Genomic DNA, 22,242 nt, shown 5'->3' with positions numbered 1-22,242 from the left:
AGTTGATTTAGGTTTTCTTAGGGATCAGTCCCCCATCGTGGAGATGATATGGTGAAGCCAAATAATTGGAATCAGGAACGAGTATTGGAAGGCGTTGGGAAAGACAAGGCTGATAGGATACGAAACCAGGCCCTACCTGCTTGCTACCTTTCACCAGCTCCCAATGCTGCTGTCCTCTTAAGGAGTCTATCAAGGAGCCGATATCCATTCAGAGCCCTTATGATCTGTCTCCAGCATAGATATACAAAAATGCACTTTTCTAATCTGGATGCTTCTGGAGCCAGAGAAGACAATCGAAATCTGGGGTGACAACTTACAGAATACAGTAAGTCCCCAAGTACGGGGGTAGTGAAAACAAAAGCCAAGTGACTCACAGCTGAGGACACATGTCAGGCGGTACAGACAGGCAACCCAGGGGTGCTTAATCACTTTGGGGCTTCAGGAAAGGCACCAGGCAAGACAACCGGAAGAGCATCACAGACAGAAGGGACCAAGCGTGTGTAGAGATCAAACCAACCTCAGCAGACTAGGAGAACACAGGAGGGCAGCTAGTGCACCAGATACATGGTGGGAAACCCCGCTATTATGGCCATAGTCTACCATGCCTGGACAGCTTCCTGAGCTTGGCACAAAATGGAGGACTCGCTTCTTCAGCATGCTTTCCTCTCCTCTGTCAGACCTTACCTGGGAGCCCAACCCCCACACCCTCTACCTGAGGAATGCAACCTAGTCATTGGAGAAATCACAGGCTCAACTTCCTTTCTCCTGATAAAAACCTGCACAGCAAGCCCCTGGAAAACATGCAAACGATGCATTCCCAGTACCTTAAGCCCCAGCCGATATATATTCACCCTCCAAGGTTTATAGATATATCGTCCTCGCTCCCTGCCCCTCCCCACCCAGAATAAAATATACATGCACAAGCTGTTTCATCTAATATCGTCCAAGAGAGCTGTTTCACTGAATAAAGAGCTGGAATGCTGATTCTAGGCGGAGGCTTCCTCCCCACTAGCACTCACAGCTGAACAGACATCATGCTGACCAACCCGGTCTGGGCTTCTTCATCCTTTTCTATTCGGTGTGTGCACTTGGAGACCCCGGAAGCAAGTGGAACATGTGGAACCACAGCTACAGGCAACATTCCCCACCTCAAGTGAGGAAAAGCTAACTCACATTCAAAGACAGACGGGTAAAAGCAGGGAGGGGCACAAGTGGGGGCGGGGCTACTGAACTGTATCCATCATTACTCTGATTTTTATCATTTGATTACTAACACTGCTCAACCCTGAATACAATCAAGTATGAAGCCTGCCTCATCACATTACTTTGTGGAAGGTGCTTCTGGGGCTCTTACCATGCACAGGCATTTATTTGTCAGCAAGTAATGGCAGAGGCTGGAGGCATAAATGACTCAGCTTGACAGAAGGCTGGGGGCCATGAAATACTTTGTGTTCAGGAAGTAGTTATGCAAAACAGCTGCTGGAGCCAGCAAGATGACTTGATGGTAGAAAGTAATCGCTTGCCACTCCGGTGCTTGCCACTCCGGTGGGACAACATTGAGTTTCATCTCCAGAACCCACATCAAGGTGGAGGATAGAACTGATTCCACAAATTGTCCTCTAACCACCATACATACACCACAGGGCGTGAGAGCAAGCAAAAGTAAGAGTTACAAAACAACAAAAGACATTAGTGTGAACCTCTGTGCTTTCTGAACAATTTCCATTTCATACAATAATGTCAATTTTTTCTTTTTTTTTCTAGGACAGATATTTAAGTAGTAATTAAGAGTTATGTTGGAGCCGGGTGTGGTGGTGCACGCCTTTAGTCCCAGCACTCGGGAGGCAGAGGCAGGTGGATTTCTGAGTTCGAGGCCAGCCTGGTCTACAAAGTGAGTTCCAGGACAGCCAGGGCTACACAGAGAAACCCTGTCTTCTTGAAAAACCAAAAAAAAAAAAAAAAAAAAGAGTTATGTTGGTTTAGTAAGGTGGTGATCTGTAGGTTCTCCGCCAGTAGCCTTGACTTCACTAGTACTGAGTACTTAGCAAGGGTTCCAGTACCAGGCTTTGTTTCCCCAGTTAGAGAATTGGTGGTTATTGCTAATGTATACATGCCACTGCTGCACTCTTAGGGTTACTGTCCCATGCTGGTCCTTGTCATGGATTCATAGTTAGCTAGGACTGCTGGTTGGGCACTTTCTTTGGAAGCCTGAATGATACCTTCTGGTACCATGAAAGCCAGTCCTCAGGACGAAGGCATCCATGTTAGGTCCAGCCCAGGAGCCTCTGGGCCTGGTGTTCCATCAATGACTGAACATGTTTAACAACTGGTCTGAAGCGCATTGTGTTTTCAGCAATAAGTACTTACCTTTCACCTCCAGGGAACAACTTGAAAACCATCTCTGTATCTGAAAATCAAAACTAGCTGACATACTACAAAAGCCCATTTGTGCTATGCATCCTTCAGGTGGCTTCAGCTGTTTTGCTTGAGCTATGCATCATCACACAGCACTGGGTAGCCTGGACTCACAGTGTACCTGAGGATAGCCTTCAACTTCTTGACCTTCCTGCCTACTGAGCTTATGGGCTGGGACGGTCAGTTACTACCTCCAGCCCAATAGCATCATCAAACCCTCTCTAAAGATAAAACAGCCCAGCAAAACCAGCACTCATCCAAGCTCGAAAGCAATGTCCACTGTACTATAGCATGGTGACAGTTTCACAAGATGAATCAAGTCACGTGATTCAAAGAAAGCTGACCAGGAGCACCATCTTAAACACACTTTCCCAGAGAAGTACCACATTTTCAAAACTACAGCTAACTGCTAACTTCATTCTAACTAATAGTTTTGTAGGGTACATAGAATGTTTTATTCTAATTCTAAAAATATGAACAAAACAGAATCAAAACTTGGTTCTTCTTAAATCTTTTATTTCTTCAGTAGGCCAAGCTAGTTCTTCATGCCTAAAATATAACAAACTAGGACATTTTTTAAAAAGATGGTTTAAAAGTTTCTTGCTAATCTTTATTCATGAAAATAAGCAACTCGGCCATTAGCAGTGAGCTCATTCGCTGTGACGGTGTACAGACATTTACACACTAAGACTTTGGCATTTACGACGACACAGGTTTTGCGTTGCTAACCAGGGCAAAGGTGCGTCTTCAGCTTTACTGTAATCTTAATACTTTGGAGTTGCTGCATTGTATCTGCAGATGAGAAGCAGAACCTATCACAATCACCTTTCAGAGCCGCGTAGCTGCTTTTGATACTTGGGTTGCGCACAACTGCATGGTGTTACTTTACAAGCAAAGCACAGCGTTAGTGGAGTAGCCGTGAGAGTGGGTTTGGATGGAGACTGAGAGGAGGGGGTAAGGTAGTAGCTACTCCTTAAGAAGTCATTTTAATAGTCTGAAATCTTTCACAAAAACTTACTAGAGAAGGAGGTAACATTCAATCGAGATGAAAACTGTCCTCAGATCTGTCTACGAGTCAGCAGACCTGCCCGCTGTCTAGCTGCAGATGCAGATCTTCCGAGCACGTGTGCTAAGGGCCAGCCAGCCATGCAACAGTGCTAACCCTACAGATTTGTGGAGGTGAGGCTGAAGAGATGAACGTACTCATGACTGCTCCACTGCAAATGCCTCCTAAATCCTACCTTCCATCAGTGAGTGCTAAGTTTGTAATCCCTACCCATCTCTACAGTCGCCAGATACGCACCTAAACATAACATGCTAAGTGGATTTTAAAAGATGCTTGTCCTTTACTTGAAGTTGAATCCTTTGTTATCAGTAATACTTAGATAAGCTTCTTCCAAACAGTACAAACTAAGACATAAGTTAGCATTTAAAATCAAATTCTAGCTTTAGCTATGAAACTTGGAGAAACCAAATAAAATGTATTCCTAGGCTAATGCCGCTGTGAACATAAAAGGTTTTATATATACACATTTATTTCCGCCACAAAAATCTGCTTTCAAGTGATTAATTCACTACTGGGAAAATGCCAAAATGCTGCATTTTAAATTTAAGTTGTTACAAAAACATTAAAAGTGCAGTGTTAAAAACTAAGACAAAATAAACCCTTTGTTTGTACAGCTAAGAGGCATATAAAGCATGGATAAAATCTTGTTCACTAGAACAAAGAGACAAACTGCTGAAGAATGTTGCAGCCCTCCAAAAGCAGTGGGAAACCGGTAGTCATGTGTGTTCCGACCCATTTTTGTGTGTGTTTGTGTGTATGTGTGTGTGTGTTCGTGCGTGTGCGGTCTGTGTGTGTGCTATATGTGCTCAGCATTGTTTTGGCCTCAGCATTTTCTCCCTTCGCTGCTCTATCTGAAACACCGTCTATTAAAGGGAGACCAGCAATGTATGCCCTGGTGTTTGTTTGCTAAGTGCAGTCCGCCTCCCTGCTAAGGAAGATGGAGCAGGTGTGGTACACATGCCACAGTGCTGGAGCACTGGCACCAGACGGATCTCTCTGTGGCTAGGGAAAACTCATATTTTAAGCAAAACGTGTCATTGAATATGAAACTTACATATATCTACTAAAGACATGCTGACAAGACCAGCAATGAAAAGGTTATGACTATGAAATGTCACACACTTTGCTCTATAAAAGAACAGCCTCTAGGTTGACAGGAAACTATTCTACTTTTCATAGTCAACTGTTTCACACCTATGTGTCACTAGCAATTCCATGAGGATTAACAGACCTTCAAATGTGAGAATGGTAAGAATGGTGCTTCTAGGATTCAGCCAAACCAAAGCAAGGGAATTCTCTAGCATCAAGGCAATAGCTTTAGGCAATGTGTGATTACTTTCTTTCTTGTTTCTATTTGGTTTCTCTAGAGCATTTCTTCCTTGCTCTAAGCCTTCTATTACTACAATAAATACACAACAGCAGCACACACAGTGACTAACAGTGTCATTTCCAACACTGCTCTAACATACTCTAGGCATGCGCTTCTGGTTCTTCAAGCTCAGAGTGTTGCTCACTGATCCAACAAATACTTGCTTTTGTTTATTATGCAAGTGATCTGGATACAAACCAGTCACAACTCACAAGACATGAGGCTGTTCAAGCCTACCTCTTGCCTCAGAATCCTTAAGAGTATTTTACCAGACGGCATAGAGAGCAGCTTCTGAAGTGAACCCTGTTACTCACAGTGTGAGATGGTGTGGGTGGAGAGTCAGACTCTTCAGAAGTGTCTTTGGTGAATCAGGGATTGCACAGTACAAGCTCCTCACCTCCTCATCAAATCTAAGTCAGCTTCTCCATGGAAGCAGACGTCAAAGCGTTTTCATAAGGAGTCTAACACTCACATAAGCACGTGAGGACTCGAGTTACAGACAACGTAGAGCAGACAGAAGCACAGGTGCACGTTTACAAGGCAAGCTCCGTGTTTAGCGCTTATGATAACTGAAAATCACATAGATTAAGAGCTATATAGTGAGTGTCTTGGCTTCAACACAGATTGTCACCACTGCTGCTTTGTCAGCACAACTGAGTTTCTATATTGAAGAAATAGTCACATGTAACAAACCTCTTCTCTATTAAACAGACATACAGCTCCTATAAATACGCCAGCCACCGTATCAAACACTGATTTTACAGCAAGGTGTCTTTTGATAACAATTTGCACTGAACAACAATAAATTATACTCATTGTTGCATAAATTGTTGAAAAAAAGTATTACAGATGTTTGCAAATAGTTATAGTAGTACAGAAAAATACATTGTTAAAATAGGACAAACAGATGAACAATGTATATCATAAAAAAAAAGGTTTTACAACCAAGCAGTACGAACATTCGGGGGTTTCGGTCTTAGCAAAAAGCCATTGGATGTGTCCAACACTGATCGGTCAGTCTTACAGCTGAGACCACTGGTTGCACTGGATGTCCTGGAAGCTCCTCCTAAACATAGCACACACAGATACAAAGTGGTCAGCTATCTGAATCAAGTACACAGGTCCTCATCTGATCAAGTTCATTGCCTAATTTTAAGTCCAGACTGGTTTTCCTTCCTCATGGCAGATAGGTCTAGTACTCTAATGAAATGATTCTCAATAGACCTGTGCTTTAAAAATCCCCTGTGGAGCGAAAGCCGCGAAAGTGACTCAAGGAAAACGTCTGGCATAAATGCCAGAACAAGACTCTATCTTAAGTCACTATAAATACCACATTTTAAAATGAGTAAGTGAGATGGCCAGTCAATAACTAAGTCACATGTCGATGACAAATTACAGCCCTACTAGAGCGTCCTGGCTGTCCTGGAACTCACTCTGTAGAGCAGGCTTGCCTCGAACTCAGAAATCCGCCTGTCTCTGCCTCCCAAGTCCTGGGATTAAAGGCGTGCGCCACCACGCCCGGCAGTTTGTTAATTTCTTAAGGTTACAAGGTATTAGCAAATGTCTACAATTGGCTAGAGAGAATGTTTCAGGCACATTCAAGTATCCTAGCAATGTATATTTTAAACACACATCTTGAATCTAAAAGGCACTCCACTCCTGCAATATCTGAGGAAATACTGTTATTTTCACTCTTTTTATCTTTTGGTTTTCTCTCTATGCTACCATTACATTCTGTATAGACATGCACAAGAAGTACAAAATTGCATGAAATGCAAACATGTGTCAGTGAGAAATGAAATGCACTCTAAATGTTAGCAGTTTAAATCTCTACCATTAGAACATATACTACACTTTTTAGTTTTAGAAAAGATAAAGGAGAGAACAACCAAGTAAAAAAATAGCTTTTGATATTCTTACTCAGTGGGCTATAATGGCCAAGAGTAGATCTCACTCGTCGGACGGACGGTGAAGGATTGAGGTAACTCATATTCCGATGGTAGTCCATCAGCTGTTCAGAGCGTTTCATGCCAACTGTTGGCTTCACAGCTTCAAGTCGTTTCAATAAAGCCTTCATACAAAATATCAAAGTTAATACTAGGTACATACCAATGATTTCTAAAAGCTCAGAAGATTCTACAACCAGAAATGCACTATGGGAAAACAGTGTAAGAAACATTTCTTACCTGGATTGAGGAAGAACCTAAGCTCACTCTAACAACATTCTAATTATCTTCCCATATACCCACAGTAAATGTAATCTTCTGCCCTCAACAAGGAAACTTCACTTTGCATCTGAGGAGACCATTACAGAAAACCATAACCATGCAGAAAGCAGAGCTGTGGAGTCCAGTCCTCACGGATACATCTACAAAGCCATTCTAGGCTCAGGGAACATTGCTGAAGATGAATTGGAAAGATTGTAAAGCCAGAAGAGGAGAAACTTTGCTGGGAGACTTTGCCTCCCATCAGTGTCAGAGCTATACACGTCACAACATGAGCCGAGCAACCATAATGAACACACCCACATGGACAGGGAAAAGCCCTTGAGGCCTTACCCTATGTAAAGGTGCAGGCAACTAAGGGCAGCTGAGCGTGGGCAAAGCAGCCTTCTCCGGGGAAGAGCACAACTGGCTACCCAGTGCAAACGGCCAGCCCTGAAAGCATACGTACACATAACAGTGTATAGACTGAGCAGGTTATACTTAGGAACATGTATGGATATACACATATGTAACAATAATGAAACAAGTGGCCATTCATGTGAAAGAGGAGGGTTATATGGATGGGTTTAAAAGGTCAAATGGGAAGGAGAAAATGATGTGAGTATATTATAATCACAAAAAAATTAAAACTCAATAATACACTTTCAGAGAAACTCAAATGGTTTCTCCTAACACATGCATTAATCACACCATGATTAAATGACTTCTACAATTTGAGTTTAAGTGTTTCCCTTAGAGGCTTGGTCCCCAGCGTTTGGTCCTCAGCGTTGGTCTCTGATCTCATAAGGGACTAAACCACTGATGGATTAAAACTGAGAGGACTACTAGAAAGCAATGGAAACCGGGAGACTGGCTCTTCATGAATAAGCAGGTTGCTATGACCATGCCGTAAAAGGATCTGTCTTGTCCCTAGCCTCTTCTGTCTCTCTGCCTCCTCACCGTCATGAGATAATCAACTTCCTTCTACGGTACCCTCCTACTAATAGGTTTCTGCCTTGCCGCAAGTTCAAACGCAGTGGAGCTAGTCATAAGCTGAATCCTGGAGCCAAAACAAACCTCTCAGCTCCTAAACTGTTAATCTCAGATATTGTCACAGCAGCTCAGAACAGATGTGACAGTTTAGTCTTTGACAGGGGGCTGTAAGTTGAAATCTCATCCTCAGGACATGAGGAGGAGGTGTATAATGCACACCTTTGATCCCAGCACTTGGGAGGCAGAGGCAGGTGGATTTCTGAGTTCAAGGCCAACCTGGTCTACAGAGTGAGTTCCAGGACAGCCAGAGCTATAAAGAGAAACCCTGTCTCGGAAAAAAAAAATCAGCTTCAAGAGTACAAAAGACAAGTTTTCTTTATGGTAGAAACCCAAGCTTGGCAACAAACAAGGTGCAAAGCACATGAAGTAGCCAGGCCTAGGAGAGCTCCGGAGCTGCCAGCCAGGGAGACAGATAGGTCCTCTGCTTTCCCTTTAAAAGCTGGAGCAGTGGATTACGTTAATGGACTTTCATATATTAAACCAATCTTCATTCCTGGAATGAAGCTGACTTGATTGTGGTGAATGATGGTTTTGATGTATTCTTGGATTCGGTTTGTAAGAATTTTATTGAGTATTTTTGCATTGATACTCATAAGCAAGATTGGTCTGAAGTTCTCTTTTGTGTTTGGGTCCTTGGTATGGTTTAGGTAGGTATCAGAGTAATTGCAAGTGGATATTAGCCAAAAAAACAAAACAAAACAAAACAAAAAACCGAACAAAAAAACCCATACAGAATACACAAGATACAGTCCTCATAATTCAAAAGGCTCAACAAGCTGAAGTGCCCAAGTGAGGATGCCTCAGTCTCACTTGGGAGAGAGAAGAAAGCAATCATAAGTGGGGAGGGATGGAGGGACTTGGGAGGGAAAGTGGATGGGGTGGGGGGACAGTGAGGGGGAGAGGGGAAGCTGATCTGGTATTGGGTGAGGGAAAAGGACCAAAGGCTTGAGGGCCAGCAGAAAGAATGCAAACAGGCAACCTCAGAGGTAGGAGGTTGGGGGTACCCTCCAGAATGCACCAGAGACCTGGGAGGTGAGAGACTCTCAGAACTCAAAGGGAGGGACCTTAGATGAAATGCCCTACAGTAGAGAGAGGGAACTTATAGAGCCCACCTTCAGCAGGAAGACGGGACATCAAGTGAGGGATGGGATTACCATCCCATAGTCACAACTCTGACCCATTGTTCCTGTCTGAAAGAATTACAAGGATGGAAACAGAGAGGAGCAGCGACAGGCCCAAAGTGGGATCCAGCTCCAGGGGAGGCCCCAAGGCCTGACACTATTACTGAGGCTATGGAGCGCTCACAAAAAGGGACCTAGCATGACTGCCCTGCAAAAGACCCAACAAGCAGCTGAAAGAGTTAGATGCAGATATTTGCACCCAACCAATGGTCAGAAGCAGTTGACCCCTGTGGTTGAATTAGGGAAGGCTGAAAGAATTTGAGAAGGGTGATCCTGTAGGAGGACCAGCAGTCTTAATTAATCTGGACCCTCAAGATCTTTCAAACACTGGACCGCCAAACAGACAGCATACACCAGCTGATATGAGGCCCCCAACACACATACAGTAGAGGACTTCCAGATCTATGTTCATTCAGAGATGATGCACCTAACCCTCAAGAGACTGGAGGCCCCAGGGAGTTTACAGGTCAGATGGGGTGGAGGGTGGAGGCATCCATGGAAGATGGGGTGTGGTGGGGAGGAGGTGTAGGGTGTGGACCAGTCAGAGGGTGAGAGTGGAGTGGTGGGGAATAAAATATGGAGTATAAAAAATAAATTACAAATAAAATTAAAAAAGAAAAAAAGCTGGAGCAGCAGCCACTGCCTAGTGAAGTCTTAACAGCTAGAATGAGTTCTTGTTGAGCTCAGAGTTCCGCCTGACTGTAGTGTCTATCTGCACTCTTTCTAAAGTAACATACAATCTTTCTTTGTAGACAGAGAAGCTATACAATGTAGGTAACAATTTTTTCTAAAATGATAATCTCCCCTACTTGTAATTGCACAAAAAATCCTAGGCATCACACTTTCAATACATTTTACTGGGCAAAGATATTATTTGTGGATTTCTCTGATTATCTGAATAACTACTCATTAAACTATATGCAACAGAAATCTCGGCATTTTCAATTAATCTGATAAAATTATATGTGCATGTGTATTTTTTTCCTAGTAGGGGAACAATATTGGTCATAGATATACCAACAGCTCAGGTTATACTTTCCCTTCAGAGCTCAGCTTGCGTTTTTAAATATTCTGACAGTCCCATGGTTTCAATTCCTTGTCACTGATTTCTGTTTGGATTTTTGAGATAGGCTGTCCCTCCGTAGGTCAGCTGGCCTCACGCTGGCCTTGAGCATGAATCCTGAGAGCTGGGAGCACAGGGATGTTAGTCCATCTGGAGGGGAGGGAACAAATTCATTGTCTGATTCTCATTTCTGAAGGAATGGGTAAGGCAGTGACTGAACTGAGTGAGCACTACAGCAACACGTGATAAAGTCTAAGAAATAGGTACGGTTGCCAACATTCCCAGGGAAGGAGTTACAGAGACACAGTTCAGAGCAGAGACTGAAGGAAGGACCATCCAGAGACTGCCCCACCTGGGGATCCAGCCCATAAACAACCACCAACCCAGACACTAGGCAGATGCCAAGAAGTGCTTGATGACAGGAGCCTGATATAGCTGTCTCCTGAGAGGCTCTGCCAGTACCTGACTAATACGGAAGTGGATGTTAGCAGCCATCCATTGGATGCAGACACAGGGTCCCCAATGAAGGAACTAGAGAAAGTACCCAAGGAGCTGAAGGGTTTTGTAGCCCCATAGGAGGAACAATACTAACTAACCAGTACCCTCAGAGCTCCCTTAGAATAAACCACCAATCAAAGAAAACACATGGTGGGACTCATGACTCTAGCTGCATATGTAGCAGAGGATGGCTAGTTGGCCATCAATAGGAGGAGAGGTCCTTGGTCCCGTGAAGGTTCTATGCCCCAGTATAGGGGAACGCCAGGGCCAGGAAGTGGGAGGGGGGTTGGGGAGCAGTGGGAGGGGAAACTAGGAAAGGGGATAACATCTAAAATGTAAATAAAGAAAATATCTAATAAAAAATAGGTACGGTTGAGAAAAGGGTTCATTGTCCACACTTAATGTTACGAGTTTAAATGTCATTGAGCCATTTACAGAACTATATGTCTGGGTCTTGAGATATGTACACACAGAATCTGCCCAAAGTAATATTTTGTTTCGGTTTCATAATGTTCTAAAATATTGATAGGAATTTGCATTTTGTTACCAATTATGAAAAAAATAGTCTTACATGGTACACAGAAAATAAGCCGGGTGGTGGTGGCACACGCCTTTAATCCCAGCCCTTTGGAGGCAGAGGCAGGTGGATTTCTGAGTTTGAGGCCAGCCTGGTCTACAGAGTGAGTTCCGGGACAGCCAGGGCTACACAGAGAAACCCTGTCTCGAAAACAAACAAACAAACAAACAAACACCCCCAAAAAACAAAAACAAAAAAACCCAGAAAATATTAAAAATAAGGGGTAGTTCTTTGTAATTCTGTACATAGAAACAAACCAAAAAGGCTTATAAAGATACTATTTTAATATCCCAAAAGATTTTAAAAATGACATTTGGAAGTTCCTTGACAATGAGAAAAACAGCCAAGTTGAAAACGTTCTGTAGAAATGTAAGGTAAGAGCATAGATTTGATTGTTGAAGGTGTGTTGCTTTCAATGCTACCATTTTCTCCTGCCATTTGTTCTGTGACAGGGTCCCATGTAGTCCAGGCTTTGCCTGCACTTGCAGCGTAGCCTAGGGAAGCCATGAACACCTGATCCTCCTACCTCTACCTCCCAGGTGCTGGGATGACAGGTGTGGGCCACCTCTGGGGCCCAGAACAGCCTAGATTTAAAACAATGCTAAGACTCCCCTACCACCTTTCTCTTTGGCATCTTATAAATGTCTTGTAGATTAAGTCTAGAACCACTGTTATTCATCTTTGTGAAAAAAAAAAAGTAACAAGTATCCAAAAGTCGGGAAAGTAGAGGCAAGGGCATCTCACATTTTCCCAGCTGGAGTCCTACTGAGCCGCAGTCAGCTCTCTGTCTGCCACAGAAGGATGGTAACCGCAGAAAGAGGAAAATAACACTAAGTGAACTATAAGTTATTCAAGACCTCAGTGGAAGGTTCTGGCCATCCAGCAAACTCAGAGTCTTCACTGGATGCTTTTAGATCTGAAACTTTATGAAACATTGTAGTTTAAAAAAAAGTTAATAGGAAATTCAGAAGCAGAAAAATCTACTTCTCTGGATTTAAAACTCTTATCCACGCGAGGAGGGGCGGGGAGAGGGAGCGGGAGACAGACAGACCTTAGTGAGAGACGGACAGCGTGAGAGACAGAGACACCTTAAAAAGCAAAATGAAAAAAAAAAATTTTAACTGAAGTTGTAGACTGCTTGTGACCACTTGGGGGAGGCTTATTTCATCCCTAACATTGTTGAAAGCAAGCCCCTGCTCTTTTACCTGAGGGGAAAACCTGACATATAATTCGAAAAGTGAAATAAGCTCATTAGATGCTAAAATGAAACAACACACCAGTATCCTTCTGAGAACTCTCTTGCTATGTCTATTTTTGTCTCTCTGAGAAAAAAAAGGAAACATAACATGTTTAAATGCTAGCAAAGAAATCCACCCACCAATCCACCCACCAATCCATCCATCCATCCATCCATCCATCCATCCATCCACAAGGAATTTCAAGATTCAGGACTTAAAACCCTGTTTTGGAAACAGTCTTGCGGTAACAGTCAGTATGAAGCAAGCACGCCCTCTGCTGGCAAAACTGTATTTCTCTCTACCCTCCCTCCTTTCCTTGTTGCTGGAGACTGAACAAGCAACAACACTTTAGCATCTCCTCTGTACTCCCTTGATTTACTTGGATATAGTATCTAAAGAGAAGAATGCTAATATCTGCCCACTGAAACAGAGGATAGACCTTGAAATTTAGTGGGACATAGTAACAATTTGCTTTGAATTCTAGGGCTCCATTTTATAGTCTACACTTCTGCATAGTACTTTACTGTTTTAAGTTTATTCATGCAGCTCCTGGAGTCCAGTATGCTAATGTGTGTGTGTGTGTGTGTGTGTGTGTGTGTGTGCGTGTGTTTTAATAATCATGACAAACAATGGACCTTGTTTGTTCATATACCAGCCACAGATATAACTACATGCATGTGTGTACAAGCATTCATTACAACCACAATCAATCAGCCAGAAAACAGATTAAACCGAGTATTAGCTCACACTGTAGGAAAACTTAAAGCCAATATGGCTCTCTGAAGTTTGGGAAGAGGTGAGCTTGGTCCTGGAGCCTACACAGTGGACAGAAAGAACTGACTCTTCAAGTTATCCAATGTCTTCACATCCACGGTAAGACAGAGAGAGAAAATGTTTAAATAAACAGAAAAATAAAGAAGGGTTTGGATATAAAATAAACATAAAAACAAGTAACAAATAACCAGTTAGGAAACATGAAAACTATATATAATAGCACAAAAATACACCAGTTCTAAGCTCATCAAAAAGAAAAGTCAAACTATCTTATCACATGGGCTGATTACATGCTGACATGCCAGGACTTTGTGGGCTGTGGCTCTGATAGTTCAATGACAGCATTTCCAAGACCTGGATTTGACCTGCAGCACCAATGAATAATCAAACAAAATTAAATATAGCAATATCATATACAGTCAGTTGAATAAAGCCATGTTCTGATGTGTAACAAGTTACACTGGAAAAAATACTTGTTTACATATGTAAGTTACAATGTATATGGAGCAAAGAAGAATAAAATATTGGCAGTTTCCCACTGCTTTTAAATCTTCACTTTTGAAGCCATGTGTGGTGGTGCCTACTTTTGATTCCAGCCCTCTGGGAAGCAGAGACAGGTGGATCCCTGTGAGTTTGAGGCCAGTCTGGTCTACAGAGTGAGTTTCAGGACAGCCAGGGCACAGAGAAACCTTATTTCAAAAAAACAAAATGAAACAAACAAAAAGATCATTGCTGGAGGAATAGTGAAAGCTTTAAGAAGCTGCTGACAGTCCTCACCTATGAATATTCATATGAATATAATGCATAGTCAGACACTAGTGGGCTGAGATTTTCCATCTGTTAAGTCCAGGCTCTTTAAAAAGCTAAGCACACACCTGGTGCCTGCACTGGAAAGGAAGAGCAAGAGAAATAGAAGTTTAAGGCCAGCTTGGGTTATACAGTGAGACCATATCTCAATATCAAAACAAGACAACAACAACAACAAAAAAAATGAAACAAAGAATTACTAGCATGTGGCCCAGCAATTCCAGTTTCGACACTTAAGGGAAATGAAGCAGAGACATGAACAGACAGTTTAACGTCAGTGTCCATCTATTACAACTGCCTAGAGTGTCTACCAGCAAAGGGTATAATCACAATGTTACACACTTACAGGGGAATCTCAATCAACTTAAAAAGTTTTGATACAAGAAGCTGGAGAGTCCACTTACTAGTGAAGAGCACTTGCTGCTCTTGCAGAGGACCTGGGTTTGATTCCCCAGCACCATCAAGCCGACTAACAATCATTTGTAACTCTAGTTCCAGGTGTCCAATGCCCTCTTCTGATTTCCATGGACACCAGGCATGCATATGATGCAGACATGCATAAATACATACATACATACATACATACATACATACACACACACACACACACACACACACACAGGCAAAACACCCCTAAGCATATAGAATAAATACATCTCAAATTGTTTAAGTTTTGATACATGCTACAAGATGGATAAATTTTGAAAATACATTAAAGTGAAATAAGCTAGCTACAATATTGCAGTCATCCACTCACATAAAATATCTAAAATCAACAAATTCATAAAGAAAGGACCAGAGGGAAATAGGAATGGCGATAAGTTATAGTAAAAACAAGATAGTAAAACTCAGTGAGCTGTAATCTTGAAGTAGATACGGCATGCAGATTATACTTAAAACTGTGTGTTTTTTAAAGTAATCCAAACCCGATACCCTAACCCTGAATCTGTGCTCTGCTCCCTGCTGTCTGACCTCGAGCCTTACTGTGTCCTACTCAGTGTCTCATTTTCTCTCATGCCACCATACCATGCGATTAAATGACCACATGAGGATTAAATGACCTAACATTTACAAAACAGAAGTAAAATTGCCAATTAAAAAAGGCTTCATATCCATATGGACACATGAAAACAAAAAATAAACTAATGTTTGTGACATTAGTAATTCCACATTTTCACAAAATATGAATCAAACATGGTTAACATGATATACAGAAGGCTACTGTGCAGCTAGCTCATCACACACAAAACTCATTTCAATGACTTTATTGGTCCCCACTCCTGGCTATGTGTGGGATGCCTTGGGGATAGCAATGGTGTCACCAGGCCGTCTTATACAGACGCACACTGGTGAGGAGGCATGAGGGTCAGCTCTGGAACTGCCTTAATCTCAACAGCGTTAACATTCATTTTAGCTGACCTTATAAACTTACAGAAGTCTAATTTTAGTTTACAATTCTATTTATTTAAGAGACTACCTAGGTCTGGCTAGGTTTGGCTCAGGTGCTTATTTTGGGTAATTATTTAATCCTGTTAGGTTTTAGTTTCTTCATGTCTATGATACATTTTAAAAAATGTCTACCTCAAAGATTTGTCAAGACTCAGTAAGCTAATAAGTGGAGGATATTTAGAAGAAGGCCTAGTTAAGAGTTCAATATGCAGCAATTACTATGAGCTGAATTTTACTGAAAAGATACACTATAATAGTTTAAATGTGAAGATTTTCAAGTCTTGTGTATGTGTGTGTATATATATATATATATATATGTATATGTGTATACATATACATATACATATACATATATATATTCTCTAAAATATGAAAGTAACTAATTCCTAACTTATGAATGCTACACTCATTTCAAGCTGAGCGCCAAATCTGACCTATTCTAGATTATCTCTTAAAAATAGATCATACAGAATTGCCAGTACGGTGGGGTGGCACAGAGTTTCAGTGACTGAACACATCACAGAGGGCACACGTATCTGCTTCTTGGGTACCGTTTCCTGTAAGTGTACAGTGATCTAACTGATCTAAGCAGAGAAGAGTGAGGTTTCCAGTGTGCTCTTTTAATGACCTCTTACTATACATTCTACCAGCTCCGCACGTCTAACCAACATGGGTAACGTCTCGACAGTTTATGCCGTGTATATGTGCACCCACATTATGTGTCTGTAGTGGGAAGTTGGTCCTACAGGATTTTCTGTTAGCTATACTTACAAGTCAGTGCGCATGCACTTGCTCTGATGACTGATGATGTGGCACTTACCATATTTTCTCTTTCGATCCTTTGTTGTTCCCTCTGTCTGTTGAGAGCACTATGATACAACTTAGGGGGATGGCCGATCGATCTTCCGGGAATTGTACTTTTGCTTCCTGGTTTTTCAGCCTGTCTTGACAGTTCTTTCAAAAGCCTCTGATTTTCCCGGTCAATCTGTCTCACCTCTTCTCTTGTGAAAGAGTAGTTCTTCCTAGGTATTATTGCAGGCTGCTCAAAGTGATGTTTCTGTGGTCCCTTTTTATCTAACTGCAGGAAAGCTACACAAGGAAGCAAACGCGACAACGGTAAGTAAACAAAGCAGCTATGATGGCCCATGCTTTCATTCTTACAGAAGAAACTAAGTTCACAGAACGCAGGAGATGGGCTAATGATTCATTTGTGTAGGAAAAGCTTGGATGCAGTTTCGAGTTTTATGTTTGCTGGGCCCTTTGAGCACAAAAGTTTATGCAAGCAGGTTTTCACAGCAGAATAATCAAGGTGTGTGATACCAGCTCTTAGACAGGTAATTTACAGAAACCCATTCCTGCCATGTCTGCTTTGTTTTCTACAGCAGTTTTCACAGTGAGGGGCTTTAGGAACCTCTGGGTTTGAGTGCATGATACAATACTTTCACTGTTCAAAAGAAACAACACAAGTTCTTGGCAATGACTGATGGAAGAAATGGCAAAAATAAATTCAGACCAGTCTACAATGATCAGAACCTAATCTGAATGCACTATACTATGAATGCCATGGTGGTTTTTTTTTTATGGCAACTTTTTATTAGATATTCTCTTTATTTACATTTCAAATGTTATTTCCTTTCCTGGTTTTCCCTCTGAAAACCCGGTATTCCCTTTCCCCCTCCCCCTGCTCACCAACCCACCCACTCCTGCTTCCTGGTCCTGGCATTCCCCTACACTGGGGCATAGAACCTTCACAGAACCAAGGGCCTCTCCTCCCATTGATGACCAACAAGGCTATCCTCTGCTACATGTGTGGCTGGAGCCACGGGTCCCTTCATGTGTACCCTTTGGTTGGTGGTTTAGTGCCATTTATTTTTAAAACTGTGATAAAGTACTTCAGTGAGTGCCAAACATTCTATTTTGTATTAAGCATAAGCCCAATGAACACACTATATAAAAGACATTTCTCGCCAAGAAGAAAAACATTTGCACCAAATGATTTTTGTTGGGGTGGTGATGGGAATTGAACCCAGGATCTTATCCATTCTAGGCAAGCATGGTACTACTGAGCTATGTCTTCTGCCTGAAAAGAATTTTAACATCATGCTTAAAAAGTGCTAGAAAAAAGTTTCAGTAAGCATGACTATTACCACACACTTGTGAAAAGCTTTTAAGACCCCTGAGTTTGGTGACTATTTCTACTTTAGTATATACTAAAGTAGCGCTATATTTCTCAGGTTATCGGCTGCAGTTTTGCTTTGGTATTATAGTATCTTTAAGATAAAAGAAACCACTCCTGTTTTGCGTATACATGATCCGTATCTGTCAAGGTGCATGCCCGTATGCATGTGGAGAACAGAGACAGTGAGGAGTCGGCCACCTGCACATCGCCCAACAGTGCCCACTGCCATCCCACAGCCCTTACAACAGGGTCTTTTAAAAGTACTTCACTACAAGCTACTCCTTCTCACATGTCTAGTTTAGCATCCTACGCTGTCCCACACAGTGCCGTAAAGGGAAGTGGTATTTTTAACCTCTATTTTACAATGAGTTTAGTCCAATCACTTGGGCAAATTAAGAAAAGCAGTAATTTTACTTCTTATGTTTATACCAAAGACCACAAAGAGTATTTAAAATTATAGGAACAAACAAAACAGATAAACAGTTGGCTTCCTCTCTCGAAAAACCAAAAAGAAAAAAAAAAGGTTATGAAATCGACGCCGGGCATGGTGGCACACACCTTTAATCCCAGCACTTGGGAGGCAGAGGCAGGCGGATTTCTGAGTTCGAAGCCAGCCTGGTCTACAAAGTGAGTTCCAGGACAGCCAGGGCTACACAGAGAGACCCTGTCTCGAAAAACCAAAAACCAAACCAAACCAAGAAGCTATAAAATTAATGGTTGATGATTAATGATAGCTGAAAACCACACCGAGTAAATAACAAAACTTGAATGACCGACCATGTTTTAAAAACCACACATACACTACATACATTAAATTACCTCCATACTAATACATGCTTGTTCTACAATTTAAAAAAGGTTCTAGGCTAATTTAGCTAGATATGAAATTCTTTAGAATCTCATTCTGAATGAGATTACTAACTACAGTTCCTAATGCTACTTTTAAAAAAGTAAAATAGGCAACAGTGGCATAAAAATGTCCAGCTCACCAAACAATCAAAGAGCTGCCAATAGCAGCCTAGCTTTACATCAGTGAAAGCAACACAATGAAGCAGATGTGTAGAGTGCTTATTTCCTGACAGCACTTGACACCTAGAGACTCTATGCTAACTGGCGTCAAATATATAATCAAATTCTTTCACATAAAATCTAAAAATGAGTTAGCAAACTTTGTATTTATATCTATTTATTACAAATGCTGTTTTCTCCGGAATTTTCCGTAGGGATGCAACACCACACCAAGTCTTCACTCTATTTCAGCCTATGACCACAAAGAGCTACTCTGGCTTCATTTCACCCACGTCAAGGGGCTCCCGCTTCACTTTCATTGCTACTGAACAGAGACGACGTCTTAGGACTTGTATGTGAAGCCACCAGTGGAGAGGTTCTGATGCTCTCTGCACCCCTACAGTGTCAGGGCTGTTTAGCAACTCTTCCAGTGGGGCAGGAGGCAAGTGACTGCCAGCACAGCTTGGCTTTGCTTCCTAGCATCTCACACAGCGGACAGGAACGGCGGTTCACATGTGCACTGGGAGGTGGAGACATAAGAATCAGGAGCTCAAGGCCATTCTCTGCCACATAGTGAGTTCCAGACTACATGAACTGGTCTCAAAACAAAACATTGTCCTTATACAGTCATGAGATCTATAGAAAAACCAGCTATAGTTACTTTTAAAGCTGATATTTTTTAAAAAAGATTTCTTTTAAAAAGTAACACTAACAACAAGTTATAAGATCTAAATTTACAAGATTTATTATTTGACTTCTTAACAACTTGTTAGATGAGAAATTTTGTGACATCCTTTTGTGTTCTCTTTCTTTGAATTTTGGTGGGCTTCTTACAGCCGTGACCAATAAAGTACAGTCAAAACGGTATGCAACTTAAGTTTTAATTTATTTTAGATATAAATTTTTTAAAAGATTCATTTTATTTTTAAATTTTTACTTTATATGTGGGTGTTATACCTGCATGAATGCCTGTGTACTGCCTTCATGCCTGGTACCCTGGGAAGCCAGAAGAGGGTGCCAGGTTCCCTGGAACTGGAGTTACAGATGGCTGTGAGCTGCTATACAGGTGCTAGGAATCAAACCCAGGAGCCCTAAAAAGAGCACCCAGTGCTCTTAGCTGTTGAGTCATCTCTCCAGCCCCCAAGACTCATTTTATTCTAATTTATGTGTATGTGTGTCTCTGTGTGTTGCTGCATGCATGCAGGTGCCCCTAAGTCTAGCAGACGTGTAACAGCCCTGGCAGTGGAGTTACAGGAGGAAGTTAATGGGGCTGGAAAGGCGACTCTGGTTCAGAGTAGCCACTGCTTTTTCAGAAGACTAGGGTTTGGCTACCAGCACTCATATGTAGGCTCCCAGCCATCTGTAGTGCTAGTTCCAGCAATCCAACACTCTTCTGGCCTCCTCTGAGATTTGTACACACGTGTTGCACATATATACACACATGCAAGCAAAGCATTCATATACATAAAAGGAAAAAAGGTTGTTGAGGTCTGAGAGAGTGAGCTGGCTGTTTAGCAGCACTGCTACGGTGACAAGGTGAATGGCAGACTTCCTACTGGTGGATTTGGGCTAAGATATTTAAGCAGGATTTTGAAAATACAATGGCTTACATTATCCATAGTAAATCAGGAGAGTGAAATATCTAAAACTAGGAAGTGATCAGTTTTCAAACAAAATATAGAGAAAATGTAAGAGACTTACAGGGCTTACAGGGTTCAGAGTAAAACAATGACTCCCCCCTTAACCCCCCCCCAACAGAAGATGTTCAAGTACTGAAGAGCTTACTCACTGAACCACACCTGAAGAATCTTGGCTGACCTGGACCTGATCTAGATCCTGGATCTGAAAGTTGAGGCCATCTTTAGAAAAGGGGAATATATTTTATATAAGGGAGAAAGAACTAGTAGTGAAGAGATTTTTAAAGCTATTTCTATAAATTATTTGACATTTATTTCACTAAAAGGTAGGGTACTTGTATAGTATGCCTCAAATCCTAGGTTTCATTGGTAGCACAACATAATACTTTGCATGACAGTGTATGCTTGTAATCCTAACAGTCAGGAGATAGAGCCAAGAAGACCAGACAGCCAAGGCCATCCTCAGCTACAGCCTGGGTTATATGAGATCCTATCTCAAAACAAACAAAAAACAAACAAAAGCCAGGGTCTATGACTTACTTTAAATCTGGAAGGTTTGTAATTATTTCTACCAACACTGGGCACAGTGGTACATGCCTACAGTCCCAGGAACTGGATAGCAGAAGTTCAAAGCTAGCCTGGAGTAATATACCAAGTTTTAGTTCAGTTAAGTCTCACAGCAAGATCCTATCTGAAAGAAACCAAACAAGCACAAAAGGATGCTATGTGACTCTAGAAACTAAGTCACAAATGGCTCTGTGGTTTCTGTATTATTTTCTGGAACAATATGCTTGGAGCCCTGAGTGCATGTTATAAGTCTAATTTCCCACAGGCTACCATGTTTGAAGAAGGCAGGCCTATGTGAGGAGACACGCCACACAGACATGAGAAGCCTCTGGTTAGCAGTCCTAACCAGAGGCCTAATCCTGTTTGTTCCAAGTCCAGGTTTTAATCCTCTTTAGTAGCTTGATCTTCATCAATTTATTGTCTAGTTCTGTTTTGCGTTTATTATATGTTGTAATCAGTATTACACATTTCTAGTATATTTGACTTATATATTAATATAAAACACCCTTTTGTCCCTTTTAGTATTTTTTCACAATTTTGATTCTGTTTTTGTACTAGTAGGGCTGATACTTCTATTTCCTCTTTTAAAGGAGACATACCTTTTTTTTTTAAATGTATGTTTGTGTTTTTAAAGGTAAAATATGCAGTAACTATTGCTACAGAAAAAATTACCCCAGCACTTGTGGAATAGAAACTATCAAACTAACTAGTGTTTTCCTTTTTACTGTAGCAAAATAGACAAAATCCAAAATTGACTATCCTATTTTTAGGTATACAATTCAGTGACATTACAATTCATTTTCCATAGTGTTGTATATTGGAAATCTAAAACTCAATTATAAAAAAGCCAACTAGGCAAACAAAACACCCAGGAAATCTCTGTCGTTCTTTCACTAGACCTTAGAAATCGAAATTCTGTTTTTGTGATTTTGACTGACCGGCACGTAAATGGAATCACATAATAGTTGTTTTTGTGTGGGTATGTACTGCATCTACTTTGTGTGTGTGTATGTGTGTGTATGGTGTGTGTGTGTGTAGGCTAAAGTTCCATCTGGGGTCTCATTTAATAGGAGCTGTCCACATTAGGTTTTTGAGACAGGGTCTCTCACTAAGACCTGGAGTTCATGGACTTACTCTAGGCTGGCCGGCCACAGAGC

General features: G+C 41.6%; 1 protein-coding gene across 7 annotated transcripts in view; it reads right to left on the bottom strand.

The window, feature by feature from the left end:
* Window positions 1–2,910: 2,910 nt before the first annotated feature.
* Window positions 2,911–22,242, bottom strand: part of Cfap97 (cilia and flagella associated protein 97) — a 33,496-nt gene continuing 14,164 nt past the window's right edge. For 4 of the 7 annotated variants that reach the window (XM_030243726.1, XM_006509478.4, XM_006509477.4 and 1 more), the window contains 3 exons: window positions 16,515–16,783; window positions 6,771–6,921; window positions 2,915–5,916 (listed from right to left, as the gene is read on the bottom strand). In XM_030243726.1, the coding sequence (XP_030099586.1) occupies window positions 5,789–5,916; window positions 6,771–6,921; window positions 16,515–16,783 (548 nt within the window). In that variant the 3' untranslated portion in view covers window positions 2,915–5,788. Of the gene's footprint in view, window positions 5,917–6,770; window positions 6,922–16,514; window positions 16,784–22,242 lie in introns of all 7 variants that reach the window. The other 3 variants (NM_025747.4, NM_001357216.1, NM_001357215.1) reach the window with 1 other exon arrangement.

The sequence above is a fragment of the Mus musculus genome, chromosome 8 (genome assembly GCF_000001635.26).
Source record: "Mus musculus strain C57BL/6J chromosome 8, GRCm38.p6 C57BL/6J".
Classification (NCBI taxonomy): domain Eukaryota; kingdom Metazoa; phylum Chordata; class Mammalia; order Rodentia; family Muridae; genus Mus; species Mus musculus.
Note: the sequence above shows the minus strand (reverse complement) of the source record. Positions and strands in the feature narration are given on the sequence as shown.